This window comes from Lampetra fluviatilis, chromosome 40, assembly GCF_964198595.1.
Source record: "Lampetra fluviatilis chromosome 40, kcLamFluv1.1, whole genome shotgun sequence".
NCBI classification, from domain to species: Eukaryota; Metazoa; Chordata; class Hyperoartia; order Petromyzontiformes; family Petromyzontidae; genus Lampetra; species Lampetra fluviatilis.
Window position 1 is genome coordinate 5,517,843 of NC_136314.1, and position 14,034 is coordinate 5,531,876.

The window sequence follows — 14,034 nt, forward strand, 5'->3', positions numbered from 1 at the left end:
AGCGCCTTCCCATTTCTGTCGACACGTGCCAACAACAGCAACAACAGCAACAACAACGACGACAACGACGACGATGGAATTGCGCATCGACCTCCGGGGACAAATATCACTCCCTCACCTCACATTACCCCACACACACTCACCTCACATTACCCAACACACACTCACTCACTCACCTCACATTACCCAACACACACTCACCTCACATTACCCAACACACACTCACTCACCTCACATAACCACACACACTCACTCACCTCACATTACCCAACACACACACACTCACCTCACATAACCACACACACTCACTCACCTCACATTACCCAACACACACTCACCTCACATTACCCAACACACACTCACTCACCTCACATAACCACACACACTCACTCACCTCACATTACCCAACACACACACACTCACCTCACATAACCACACACACTCACTCACCTCACATTACCCAACACACACTCACTCACCTCACATAACCACACACACTCACTCACCTCACATTACCCAACACACACACACTCACCTCACATAACCACACACACTCACTCACCTCACATTACCCAACACACGCTCACTCACCTCACATTACCACACACACTCACTCACCTCACATTACCCAACACACTCACTCACCTCACATTACCCAACACTCACTCACTCACCTCACATTACCCAACACTCACACACTCCCCTCACATTACCCAACACACACTCACCTCACATTACCCAACACACACTCACTCACCTCACATAACCACACACACTCACTCACCTCACATTACCCAACACACACACACTCACCTCACATAACCACACACACTCACTCACCTCACATTACCCAACACACACTCACCTCACATTACCCAACACACACTCACTCACCTCACATAACCACACACACTCACTCACCTCACATTACCCAACACACACACACTCACCTCACATAACCACACACACTCACTCACCTCACATTACCCAACACACACTCACTCACCTCACATAACCACACACACTCACTCACCTCACATTACCCAACACACACACACTCACCTCACATAACCACACACACTCACTCACCTCACATTACCCAACACACGCTCACTCACCTCACATTACCACACACACTCACTCACCTCACATTACCCAACACACTCACTCACCTCACATTACCCAACACTCACTCACTCACCTCACATTACCCAACACACTCACTCACCTCACATTACCCAACACACTCACTCACCTCACATAACCACACACACTCACTCACCTCACATTACCCAACACACACACACTCACCTCACATAACCACACACACTCACTCACCTCACATTACCCAACACACGCTCACTCACCTCACATTACCACACACACTCACTCACCTCACATTACCCAACACACTCACTCACCTCACATTACCCAACACTCACTCACTCACCTCACATTACCCAACACTCACACACTCCCCTCACATTACCCAACACACACTCACCTCACATTACCCAACACACACTCACTCACCTCACATAACCACACACACTCACTCACCTCACATTACCCAACACACACACACTCACCTCACATAACCACACACACTCACTCACCTCACATTACCCAACACACACTCACCTCACATTACCCAACACACACTCACTCACCTCACATAACCACACACACTCACTCACCTCACATTACCCAACACACACACTCACCTCACATAACCACACACACTCACTCACCTCACATTACCCAACACACACTCACTCACCTCACATAACCACACACACTCACTCACCTCACATTACCCAACACACACACACTCACATAACCACACACACTCACTCACCTCACATTACCCAACACACGCTCACTCACCTCACATTACCACACACACTCACTCACCTCACATTACCCAACACACTCACTCACCTCACATTACCCAACACTCACTCACTCACCTCACATTACCCAACACTCACACACTCACCTCACATTACCCAACACACTCACTCACCTCACATTACCCAACACTCACTCACTCACCTCACATTACCACACACACTCACTCACCTCACATTACCACACACACTCACTCACCTCAAATTACCCAACACACGCTCACTCACCTCACATTACCACACACACTCACTCACCTCACATTACCCAACACACTCACTCACCTCACATTACCCAACACTCACTCACTCACCTCACATTACCCAACACTCACACACTCACCTCACATTACCCAACACACTCACTCACCTCACATTACCACACTCACTTACTCACCTCACATTACCACACACACTCACTCACCTCACATTACCACACACACTCACTCACCTCACATTACCACACACACTCACTCACCTCACATTACCACACACACTCACTCACCTCACATTACCACACACACTCACTCACCTCACATTACCACACTCACTTACTCACCTCACATTACCACACACACTCACTCACCTCACATTACCCAACACACACTCACTCACCTCACATAACCACACACACTCACTCACCTCACATTACCCAACACACACTCACTCACTCACCTCACATTACCACACACACACTCACCTCACATTACCACACACACACACACTCACCTCACATTACCACACACGCACACACACTCACCTCACATTACCCAACACACACGCACTCACCTCACATTACCCAACACACACTCACTCACTCACCTCACATAACCACACACACTCACTCACCTCACATTACCCAACACACACTCACTCACTCACCTCACATTACCGCACACACACTCACCTCACATTACCACACATACACACTCACCTCACATTACCACACACGCACACTCATCTCACATTGCCACACACGCACACTCACCTCACATTACCCAACACACTCACTCACTCACCTCACATTACCACACTCACTCACTCACCTCACAATACCCAACACACACTCACTCACCTCACATTACCACACACGCACACTCACTCACCAATCACAACCGCCATTCGCCACTAAGTGGCAGTGACGTCATCACGACGCTTGTGCCAGGCTAGGTGCATATTGGGGCCACGTGAAGTGTCGAACGCCCGCCGGCAGGAGGTCACGGGGCAGACCCAGGTGCCACGAGTCGACTGACTGAGATGACCGAGATAACTGGCTGGTGTACCACTTGTGCCCCTTACTGTGCCAACTTGCTGTGCTTTAGTCACCCGGCGCTCCGCTCGTTGTTGTGAGCGTCGCTCCTCCGCCCTCCGTTGTTGGAGGGCGACTTCCTCCAACTGCCCAGTAGCAGCGTCCTTCACGAGCCTCCTCCACAGAGGCCGATCTTAACACCGCTGGTACCAGTCATCGGCAAGTCCACTCAGCTCCATATCCTCCTGTAACACATTACTCCATCTCATCTCTAGCCCGTGCTGCGCCCGTTTAGTCCCCTATATCCGGCTGAAGTAAAACTGTTAATGCATGCGGTGGCTGGGCATGCGGGCTACATGACCCAGCCAACGCAGCCTTGCCTGCCGGAGGAGCTTACCGATGGGACTTTGTCCAGATCTTTCAAGTATTTGTGAACTCCTCACAAGCCAGCCTGGTTAAACCCAGGATGGATCGTAGGCAGGCCAGCCTAAATTTTTCTCACCGGCGAACATGTTCTATTAAGGGGGTCCACGTTTCGCAAGCGTAGAGAAGGGAGGGAATGACTGTGGCCGAGAAGACCTGAAGCTTCGTGCGGAGTGACAGACCAGGTAGCTTCCACACAGCATTACGCAACTGATGAAAGGATAATGCCGCTCGACTGATTCGGATTGAGACCTCTGCTGTCAAACCGGAGTAGGGGTCGGCACGGTTTGGCTCAAACCACCAAACCGCGGTTTGAACCGAACCAAATCGGTTTGGTTTGGCTCTGTTTGAACTGGTTCAGTTTGGTTTGGGGCTACGAAAACCGACTCGGTTTGGCTCGGACAGGGTGGAACCGGCTCAAACTAGTTTGGTTCAAGCCAACTTAAGAGGTTTGGTTTAGCTTAGTTTGGTTTGGTTTTGGTTTGGTTTGGTTCAGTCGTCGCTGGTTTGGTTTGGATTGCTCAATTTGAAACCAGTTTGAGTCGGTTCAAACCGTGCCGACCCCTAAACCGGAGCCGGTCAAGAGCACACTGCCCAGGTATGGGAAACTCTCCACTCTCTCCACAACTGCCCCATCACCAATTGGGAGTTGTGGGGGGAGTGTCCGATAGTACAAAATATCCAGTAGGTGCTTAGCTTTGGTGGGGCTGATGGTAAGACCCCACCTCTTAGGAGCAAGCTCCAGGTTCAGCAGCAGCACCTCCAAATCCTCTTTTGAGTGAGCAGCAATTACCAGATCATCGGCATACATAACATGGTTGACCAATAGGGAGCCATCCCTTGACTGCACCTGGGCATCGATCAGCCTCCCATTGTATGTGTACCAGATGGAAATTCCTCCGGCACAGCCATCGAAGGCTTCACAAACTACGTGGTCGAAATAGATGTTAAATAATATGGGAGCCAGAGGACATCCCTGTCGCACCCCAAGGTGTACAGAGAATGGCTCTGACTTCCGGCCACGTAGTTTTACCCGGGCCCGCTCACCATCATGAAGGTCCTTAATGATCGTGAGCAGAGGGTCAGGGACTCTGAAAGCACGAAGAACAACCCAGAGCCCAGGCCTACTGATGGTATCATAGGACTTGACCAGGTCAATAAAGCAGAGATGTCGGTCTTGTTGGAATTTCCTACACCTCTGGTGTAGCATACGGACAGAAAATATGGCATCTATGCAGGACCGCCCTTTCCTGAAACCGCATTGGGGCTTCGCAAGCCTCTCCTCAGTGTGCCTAGCAATGCAATGTTGAATAATCCTTGCCACGACCTTTCCCGGCACATTGAGTGAGATGCCCCTGTAGTTGTTACAGTCTGTGCGGTCCCCCTTCTTAAAGAGGGGGACCACCTAGGGCATCCTTCCTATCCTGCGGAACCCGTCCAGTGGTCCAGACTGTTGTTATGATGTCATGTAGGGCAGTCTGTGCACAAACGCCACCCTCCCTCAGCATTTCGCTTGGGAGATCATCTCTGCCCGGTGCCTTTCCTGGTCTCAGACTCTGGATCGCCTTCAGTACTTCCTCAACAGATGGCACCTCAGCCAGCCACTCACAGGGGGTGACTTCTTATTCCAATATTTGAGGCACCGCAGCCTCAGCAGGTTCATCCCCACTTTGTCCCATGTTTTCCAGGCTGAGAGATTTCCCCTCCCCCAGGACCTCACAGAAATGCTCAGCAAATCTGAAAACCTGTTCCTTGGGGTCGGAGATTGGATCACCGTTCTTTCCCTTAATTATAGTAATAGGTGACTCACTCACACTCACCCACGCACACACGGACACTCTCCGACCTAAGGTTTTCACTCATTTACCAGCGTCACCTTCCTTATTGCCGTACAAATACTGGAGGAAGGGCCTTTTCTATTGATGTCCCCAGGGTCTGGAACGCTATCGCCAATAAACTGCAACTTGGATCACTACCTGTGAGATCTTCACTCAAAACTGCTCTAGAGGAGTTGTACACCCTTAGCTGCCACTGCTCTTCAGAATAGCCTGAAATCAAATGTATTGTTCTGGATGACCGCTGCAAAGTATGATCTTGAGTTTTGATTATAGTGTGCTGATCTTTAAAGGTGTATTGAAAATGTGTGATTCTGCTACTGATACTCCTGCTGTTATGGAGTGACTCATGCAGCCAGCTATGGCTGCAAAGCTTGGTCGTACATGTTAAGTATATAGTTTATTCTTAAATTTGAATCACAGTTCCTATGATCACTGTTACATTGTTTTCATAGCTTTATTTAGGTGATTTAGAAATGTTTTGGATTAGCCATGTTTGTTTGTTGTAGTACAGAGTTAGCCTGACAACTTTAATCTACATTGTCTTATGGTTGTTATTGTTTGACTTGCATTCCACTGGGATGTTTGCACACAGCGTTGAAATGCGGTGCTTTTTCTGGAAGACTTTGCTGTTTTTTCCTGGATGTTTCTGTTGCGTGTAGTCACTTTAAGATGCTTCTTGTTCATGTTTTTGTTGCGGTTGCCCCCGAGTCAACAGCCGCATGGCTCACAGGGCTACACCTAATACATGAAACTGAAAAAGAAACTTCCTCACACACTCCCGCACACTTCCTGACATTACCACACAACACAAATTACCCCCCCCCCCCGTATAGCCTGCATCGACTGTTTTGGGGCAAGTTGCTGTTAGCGAGCACCTATGAAGGTCGGCACGGCACACGAGGGGGTGGGTGGCCAGCACCACGTCCGACCGCCTTTGCCTGCCCAGTGGCGATGTTTACACACCTCACCAGGTACTCATTTGAAGCTGAGTCGACCTAGGGGTGGAGGCCCGAGACCGGTTCAGATAATCGTCACTGGTGTTGGCCGTGAGCGGGAATCGAATCCGGGTGGCCAGGTTCACAGCGCGGCGCGCTCAACTACAGCTCCCCACACGCGCATTCTCACACTCATTTGGCCTCCTACCAGACACCCGCATTCATAGCAACACGGGCATACAGTAACGACTGTACATTATAAATAAACTTGCACACAAGCGCACAAACGCTGACACGCACAAGTACACACACAAGTACACAAAGGTCTGCACAAACGCACACATACTGTGCACACATGCACACAAAGACAAATACACACGCAGACACTAACGCACACATACACAAGAAATACACTTGTGCGCAAACACAGAGATGCAAGCACTCATAGCGCAATTAATGACACAAATCAATGACAACCTTAATTTTGGAGCTTTCGTGACTGCAGGAATTATTCTTTGGTTCTTTCGGTAAAGTCACGTATAAAGATAAAAGAATACATTAAATAATAGCATACTATTATAAATTAAATAATAGCATACTATTATTTAATTTATTCTTTTATCTTTATACGTGACTTTACCGAAAGAACCAAAGAATAATCAATGACAACGTTGAAGTTTCCGCGCACTCTCAGCCATGTGGTTGTGGATGTCAAAGGTTCATGAGTTTGCCTTTCTGTTGCCTGTCTTCTTGTATTGGCAACAATGACCTTGAGGGGGGAGGGAGTTTCAGGTTGGCTGCGTTGTAACCCGGTGAGAGAAGTCAAGAGAACGGGTTGTATATAAAGGGGCGTCGTGGCAAGAGTGATCGGCAAAATGACGCACAGCGAAACTGTGGGGGGGCTCACGTCCGCCCCTTCGGCTCCCTCGTCCACCGCTAGCGCCCTCTCTGAGGGGCATCCTCGTGCCGCTGTCACGGAGTGCGCCCCCCGCACGCAGCGGACGCCGCACCAGCGAGTGGTGACCTCCCGCAGCGCGTTCCCCCACGCAGTCGCCGCACACGCAAATCACCGACACCACACCGATGCTCTGTGCTCACAATGGGAACCTCATTTGCCAGTAAAAATATGATAATTGGTTTTTTACCCTTCTATCTGGCAACAGAACTGACACCTTTTTACAAGGAGTCATGTTTGCATAGACCGCAATACCTGCGGTCATAATACAAACAAAAAACATAACTCTGATAATGTGCACTGTCATTGAAGTTGATTGGTCCACACCCGAGACAGCTTTCCTTAGAGCCTAGTCTCACATGGGTTGGACCAGATGACGCCAAAAGGCGCACAACTCAAAGACAATGCACCGTCAGAGTATGAGAGCTCGGGGCAAACATCTACGCTCTGTGCTCACTTTGATTCGCGGCGCCAATGCACACTATCTGGTGGGATATTCTACGAGAAGAGCCTCGCCTACTGCTGCCTAAGTGCCCAGTCACTCAAACGTCCTACCACGTACCTCGTAGCTGTACTCACGGCGTCGCACGGACGCCGTGAGAGTCGGAGGGAGAAGGACGAGAGAAAACTTCACCTATCGCTGCCTCGAAGCAGCACTCACTGGCATCACACGGATGCTGCGAGCGACTCGAGGAGGCAGGACGGCAGGGAGTGGGTCCCTGAACTTCAAAGGCCCGGGGTGGCATTGTATCGCGCTGTCAATCGTGCGCCGAAACTGCGGCTACCGCCCCCTGTTACGGTGTCCTCCGTGGAGTGCTGGCGAGCGCACTGCCCGCGAGTGTGTGTGTGTGCTCGCGGGCAGTGAGTGTGTGTGCTCGCGGGCAGTGAGTGAGTGTGCTCGCAGGCAGTGAGAGTGTGTGTGTGTGCTCGCGGGCAGTGAGTGTGTGTGCTCGCGGGCAGTGAGTGAGTGTGCTCGCAGGCAGTGAGAGTGTGTGTGTGTGCTCGCGGGCAGTGAGTGTGTGTGCTCGCGGGCAGTGAGTGAGTGTGCTCGCAGGCAGCGAGAGTGTGTGTGTGTGCTCGCGGGCAGTGAGTGTGTGTGCTCGCGGGCAGTGAGTGAGTGTGCTCGCAGGCAGTGAGAGTGTGTGTGTGTGCTCGCGGGCAGTGAGTGTGTGTGCTCGCGGGCAGTGAGTGAGTGTGCTCGCAGGCAGCGAGAGTGAGTGTGTGTGCTCGCGGGCAGTGAGTGAGTGTGCTCGCAGGCAGCGAGAGTGTGTGTGTGTGCTCGCGGGCAGTGAGTGTGTGTGCTCGCGGGCAGTGAGTGAGTGTGCTCGCAGGCAGCGAGAGTGTGTGCGCTGTGTGTGTGCTCGCGGGCAGTGAGTGAGTGTGCTCGCAGGCAGCGAGAGTGTGTGTGTGTGCTCGCGGGCAGTGAGTGTGTGTGCTCGCGGGCAGTGAGTGAGTGTGCTCGCAGGCAGCGAGAGTGTGTGTGCGTGCTCGCGGGCAGTGAGTGTGTGTGCTCGCGGGCAGTGAGTGTGTGTGCTCGCAGGCAGCGAGAGTGTGTGTGTGCTCGCAGGCAGCGAGAGTGTGTGTGTGTGCTCGCGGGCAGTGAGTGTGTGTGCTCGCGGGCAGTGAGTGAGTGTGCTCGCAGGCAGCGAGAGTGTGTGTGTGTGCTCGCGGGCAGTGAGTGTGTGTGCGCTGTGTGTGTGGTGTGTGCTGTGTGTGCCGTGTGTGTGCTGTGTCGGGGCCAGGGGGGAGTCGCGGTGCTTGCGGAGTTGCTCCGTGGCGCCACAAAACGAATCAAGTGAAGCGCAGCAATGAAGCAAATACAAACTCGAGCAAACACGACCAAGTAGGAATGAAAGCAGAAACTAGTCAATACTGGAGAGAGCAAAGACAACATGACAATTTATTTTTTTAAATATGATCCCCACATTATGAAAACGCACTTTGAATGCATTTTTAGGACCAGCCACTGGAAGTAGTTTCAGTGGGAATGGCTTTGGCAGAAACCAGATTGTCCGGAGTCCTGGAGACCACGGAGGGAGATGCGTATGGAGAGATGAAAACAACTACTCTGCCCTATGACTTGTCTGAGGCGAGGGTGGTCAGGGTGGGAGATTCGGAGGGGTGATGTGCAGTGAGTCGTATTGTACTTCTCACTACTGAAGGGACAAGGCAAAGATCTCCCGTGTAGCCTCAGGAGGCTCTGGGAGACCAGTTCGTGAGGAGCTACAAAGGCCGCCTCTGCCCACGATGTTTACACGTCACACCAGCTACTCATGTGAGGCCACCTAGGGGAGGCCCAGGACCGGTTCAGATAATCGTCACTGGTGTTGGCCGTGAGCGGGAATCGAATTCTGGGAGCCGAGTTTGTTGTGCAGCGCCCTAGGCCGCTACCTTACCGCTCCTCACTACTGGGAGTGACACAAAGACAAAGACCTCCCGCATAGCCTTAACAGACTGGCGAGGCAAGCGCTGGCACACTCACACACGAGTAAACACAGACCGTTGAACGCTCACACGCCTACGCACAGTCGTACACAAGTCTCTCTCTAGACAGTCCTGTACATGTGCCGTCTCATGCCCGCACGTTCACACACTTCCAACAACAACAACAGCAGTGCTTGTTCGCCACTGGGTGGGGGTGAATTCACCACGGCGCTTGTGCTGCCAGGCGAGGTGCACCACGGGAATGAAGCGTGGAGAAGGCCCCTGAAGGTCACGGGAACAGACCCCAGGTGTGATATGGGATTCACTGAAAAGACTGGGAGATGCACCATCCGGTGCCTCCTGGCGGTGCCAACTCAAACGCAAAGATCTCCTGTACTGTATAGCCTTAACAGACTGTTAGGGAAAGTATGTCATGTATGTTGAACTTCTTTCGCACCGTACGTAGCCAACCTTGCTCATCGGAGGTGCTGTTAGGGAACACCGACGAGGCGGTGAGTGGCCGGCGCCGCACCCGGTCACATTCATCTCCCAAGCGGCGATGATTACGACACCGCAGCAGCAGGAACTCGCGCAGTGCGCTCATCGAAGCACCGCGACTCCCAACTCGTGTGTGCGCAACGTAGCGATGTAAAACACATTCCTCAACACAATCACGCACAGACATACAACTTCACCCCCTCGTATAGCCAGGCGGGGACCCAGGGGCAGGGGAGGGTGAGAGACCCAGACCGTATATTTGTATGACGATGCGAGTCTGGTGAGTGCGATATAAGCCAAGACACAGCGACACAATCTATTCCTCCCTGCGTCTTCGAGCCTTCGTCTCCCTGCATCCGCACCTCTCTCTCCCTCTCCTTTCCTTGCACACATTTCCCTGCATCTCCCTGTGTCTCTCCCTTCATCTCCGTGCCTTTCACACCTCTCTGCCTGCCTCACCTGACACCCCTCACCCCCCTTCCTTTTATCTGATGTATGCCAGTCTCACCACTCTCTCTCTCTCTCCTGCCTCTCCCCTTCCATCACCCATGCCTGACGATGCCAAACGCTCGATTGTTATTTAACCTCGCTGTTTTTAGTCGACGTTTTTAAGTCAAACTAGCGACTGCTGCACCTGTGCAGCACTCCACGGGAAGGGGCCGGGGGGGGGGGTAGAGTCACGGTGGTTGATGCGTCGGAATCGGGAAAGGAACGGGAAATGAAAGAAAGATGGGAAAGCAACGGAGAAACAGGAGCACAGGGTCAGCAGAGACGAGGAGAGGGGGGCCTCGATGCTGCTCCACATGGGAGGAGGAGGAGGAGAGTTCTTGCAGGGGGCGGGGAGAGGTGGGGGGGTCAAAGCGGGGAGAGTGGCCGCACAAAAGTCACGTGATTCACAGGAGGCTTGAGCTGGCTCATCTAGACATCAGCATGATAACGCGAAATCAAAGTGAAGATGAAAATATTGTCATGTCGGCATACAACTGGTGCTAATGCTCACACGGGTGCAATGGCTTGAATTGCCGTGTTACCCCGAGTGCTCGAGAGGAGGCTGCGCCCGGTGGTCGAGCATCAGATTCAGGAGGAGCGATGCGGATTCTGTCATGGTCGTGCAACAATGGACCGGCTCTTTCCCCTCGCACAGATATTTGAGGGGTCATGGGAGTGCGCTTCTCCAGCCTACCTCTGCTTTGTCGACTTGGAGAAGGCATATGGCCGTGTTCATCGCAGTGTCTTGTGGGAGGTGCTGCGGGAGCACGATGTGCCGGTGCCCCTTGTGCGATATTCCCGGAGTGAGAGCTGTGTCCGTATTCTTGGTGTTCAATAAAAGTCGTACACTGTGGGTGTTAGTCTCCGCCAACGGTGAGTCATGGATCCACTCTTGTTTGTGATTTTCATTGGCAGGATAACAAGGCGCAGCCGAGGTATGCAGAGTATCCACTCCCGGGGCATGGAGGTGGCGTCGCTGCTTTTTGCAGATGACGTCCTCTTTGGCTCGTCCGTCTGTGACCTGCAGTGTGCACTCGAGTCTTCTTTATGCCGAGTGTGAAGCGGCTGGGATGACGATCAGCACCTCCAAGTCTGAGGTCGTGGTTCACTCCCGGGAGATGGTGGAGTGTTCTCTCCAGGTGATGGGGGAACAGCTTCCCTTAGTGGAGGAGGTTAAGTACCTGGGGGTCTCTTTCGCGAGCGATGGTGAGTGGGGGCGTGAGATCGGCCGGTGGGTCGGTGCGGCGTCCGCAGTGATGCACCGTCGTTCCGTGGTAGTGAGGCAGGAGCTGAGTTCTCGAACAAAACTGTCGGTTTACAGGTCGATCTACGTTCCCACCCTCACCTATGGTGATGAGCTTTGGGTAATGACCGAATGGTTAAAATCACGGGTACAAGGGGCCGAAATGAGGTTTCTCCGCAGGGTTGCCGGGTCCACTCTCAGTGATCAGGTAAGGAGCTTGGTAACCCGGGAGAGCCTCAGAGTCGAGCCGCTGCTCCTCCGGATCGAGATGAGCCGGTTGAGGTGGTTCGGACACCTAGAAAGGATGCCCCACCCGGTAGATTCCCCCTGGAACTCAACCGGGCAGCACGTCCCACTGGGCGAAGACCCCGGGGCCGGCCCAGGGCACGCTGCTAGCGGGACGATATCGCTCAGCTGGCCTGGGAACGCCTGCGAATTCCTCAGGAAGAGCGAGAGTCCGTCGCCAGGGAGAGAGAGGTCTGGACTGCCTACTCAACATGCTGCCGCCGCGACCCTCACCGGGACAAGTGTACTGAGAAGCGAATGAACGGGCCACAGGGTTAGTCATAGTGCTACAGGAAATCATCTAAGCTCTTTGTAGCCCCTGTTGATGCAATCTCCAGCGAAACGTTGTCATAACATTGTCAAATCAAATGTTTGCTTGCTTTTTAACCCAACCGGTTTCGCTGAAAATCCCAAAACTTTATTACGGTTATATTTCGGACATTTGGACCAACACATCTTACAACAATCCACAAGCACCAGACCTGACTTAGTCGGACAATTAATCGATGACTGTGGGCATTTTGCTCTCAAATAGAATCTGTTCAGAATTTTCACCCAGGAATCAACTCCATCTCTTATCGTCCACTCTATCTATATCTCCTGGCCTTTCTATGTAGGTGCAATAAAGGGCCATCGCTCGAAACGTCACCTATAATATATTTGTTCTTTTAAGGCCAAACACTGTGGTGTTATTGATGCAAGTGTGGAGTTGTTGTTTGTGCTTCTGTGCGCCGCTGCCAATTCGGCAACATTCTAAATGTGTTCAACGAAAATACAGTTTGTTTGATAAGATGTTGTTGATATTGTCATGGGAACAACTAATTCGGGGTGGGGTGAGCATAACAAGTCAACTGCGAATAGATTGTTGGATGCATTCCACGATGCGAAAGGCGGATTTGTCTGATCGACGTGGGGAACCAGCCATTCTGAATGTGAGAAGAACAAAGTCACTGGGGTGCCGTCGAGAAGTTGTCCCGAGATGATTAAGGGGGGCTCTTTGTAAACACCAACCAGTCTTTGCATCGTGTGCATGGCGCATTCCTTGCACGAGCTAGCGGGGCTGTGTGGAATGCTCAGTGGTGCTTTTGAAGAGAATGTATTATTCCAAATGTGCGGACTACGACGTGAATCATCGAACCGAACTATACCCCGCATTTGTATGACCCACCCGCCCCCAGAATACCTCCGTATCTGACAACAACAACCACCGTTCGTCGCTTAAGCACTCGTGCCAAGCTAGGCGCACATAGAAGCCATCACGTGAAGTGACGAAGCCTCTCGTTACTGCCAGGCCACGGGACAGATGCTGGTGCCATGGATGCACTAAACGGAAAGACGGACAGACACACCACCTGTGTTCCCCACTGTGCCAATTCGTTGCGTTTAAGTCACCCGGCGCTCCGCTCATTGTTGTGAGCGTCGCTCCTCCGCCGTCCGTTGCTGCTGGAGGGCGACTGCCTCAAAATGCCAAGTAGCGTCCTTCACGAGCCTCGTCCACAGAGGCCGATCTTGACACCGCTGGTACCGATCATCGTCAAGTCCATTCTGTGACACTGCACACATTCATGCTGGCCAGAGCTCAAGTTGGGCTCGATGCTTACCACCACCACCACCACCACATTATCCGCCACCTCCTTTATCCGCCACCCATATCAATCGCCACTCCAACACGTTCCTTCGGAGTGGGCAGGTAGGAACTTGGTTGGACAGCGCATTCGTGCACAACAGACAGACAAATAATCCCTGGTGGGCAGTGTGGAACCTGTTGTTCCTACCTGTATGTATAAA

General features: G+C 52.2%; 1 protein-coding gene across 3 annotated transcripts in view; it reads right to left on the reverse strand.

The window, feature by feature from the left end:
* LOC144946169 (creatine transporter-like) overlaps positions 1-10,398 on the reverse strand; it is a 47,471-nt gene extending 37,073 nt beyond the window's left edge. The window contains exon 1 of one of the 3 annotated variants that reach the window (XM_078874956.1): positions 10,203-10,398. In XM_078874956.1, coding sequence (XP_078731082.1) covers positions 10,203-10,335 — 133 coding nt within the window. In that variant the 5' untranslated portion in view covers positions 10,336-10,398. The remainder of the gene's footprint in view (positions 1-10,202) is intronic. The other 2 variants (XM_078874965.1, XM_078874967.1) reach the window with 2 other exon arrangements.
* Between the last annotated feature and the right edge of the window lie 3,636 nt (positions 10,399-14,034).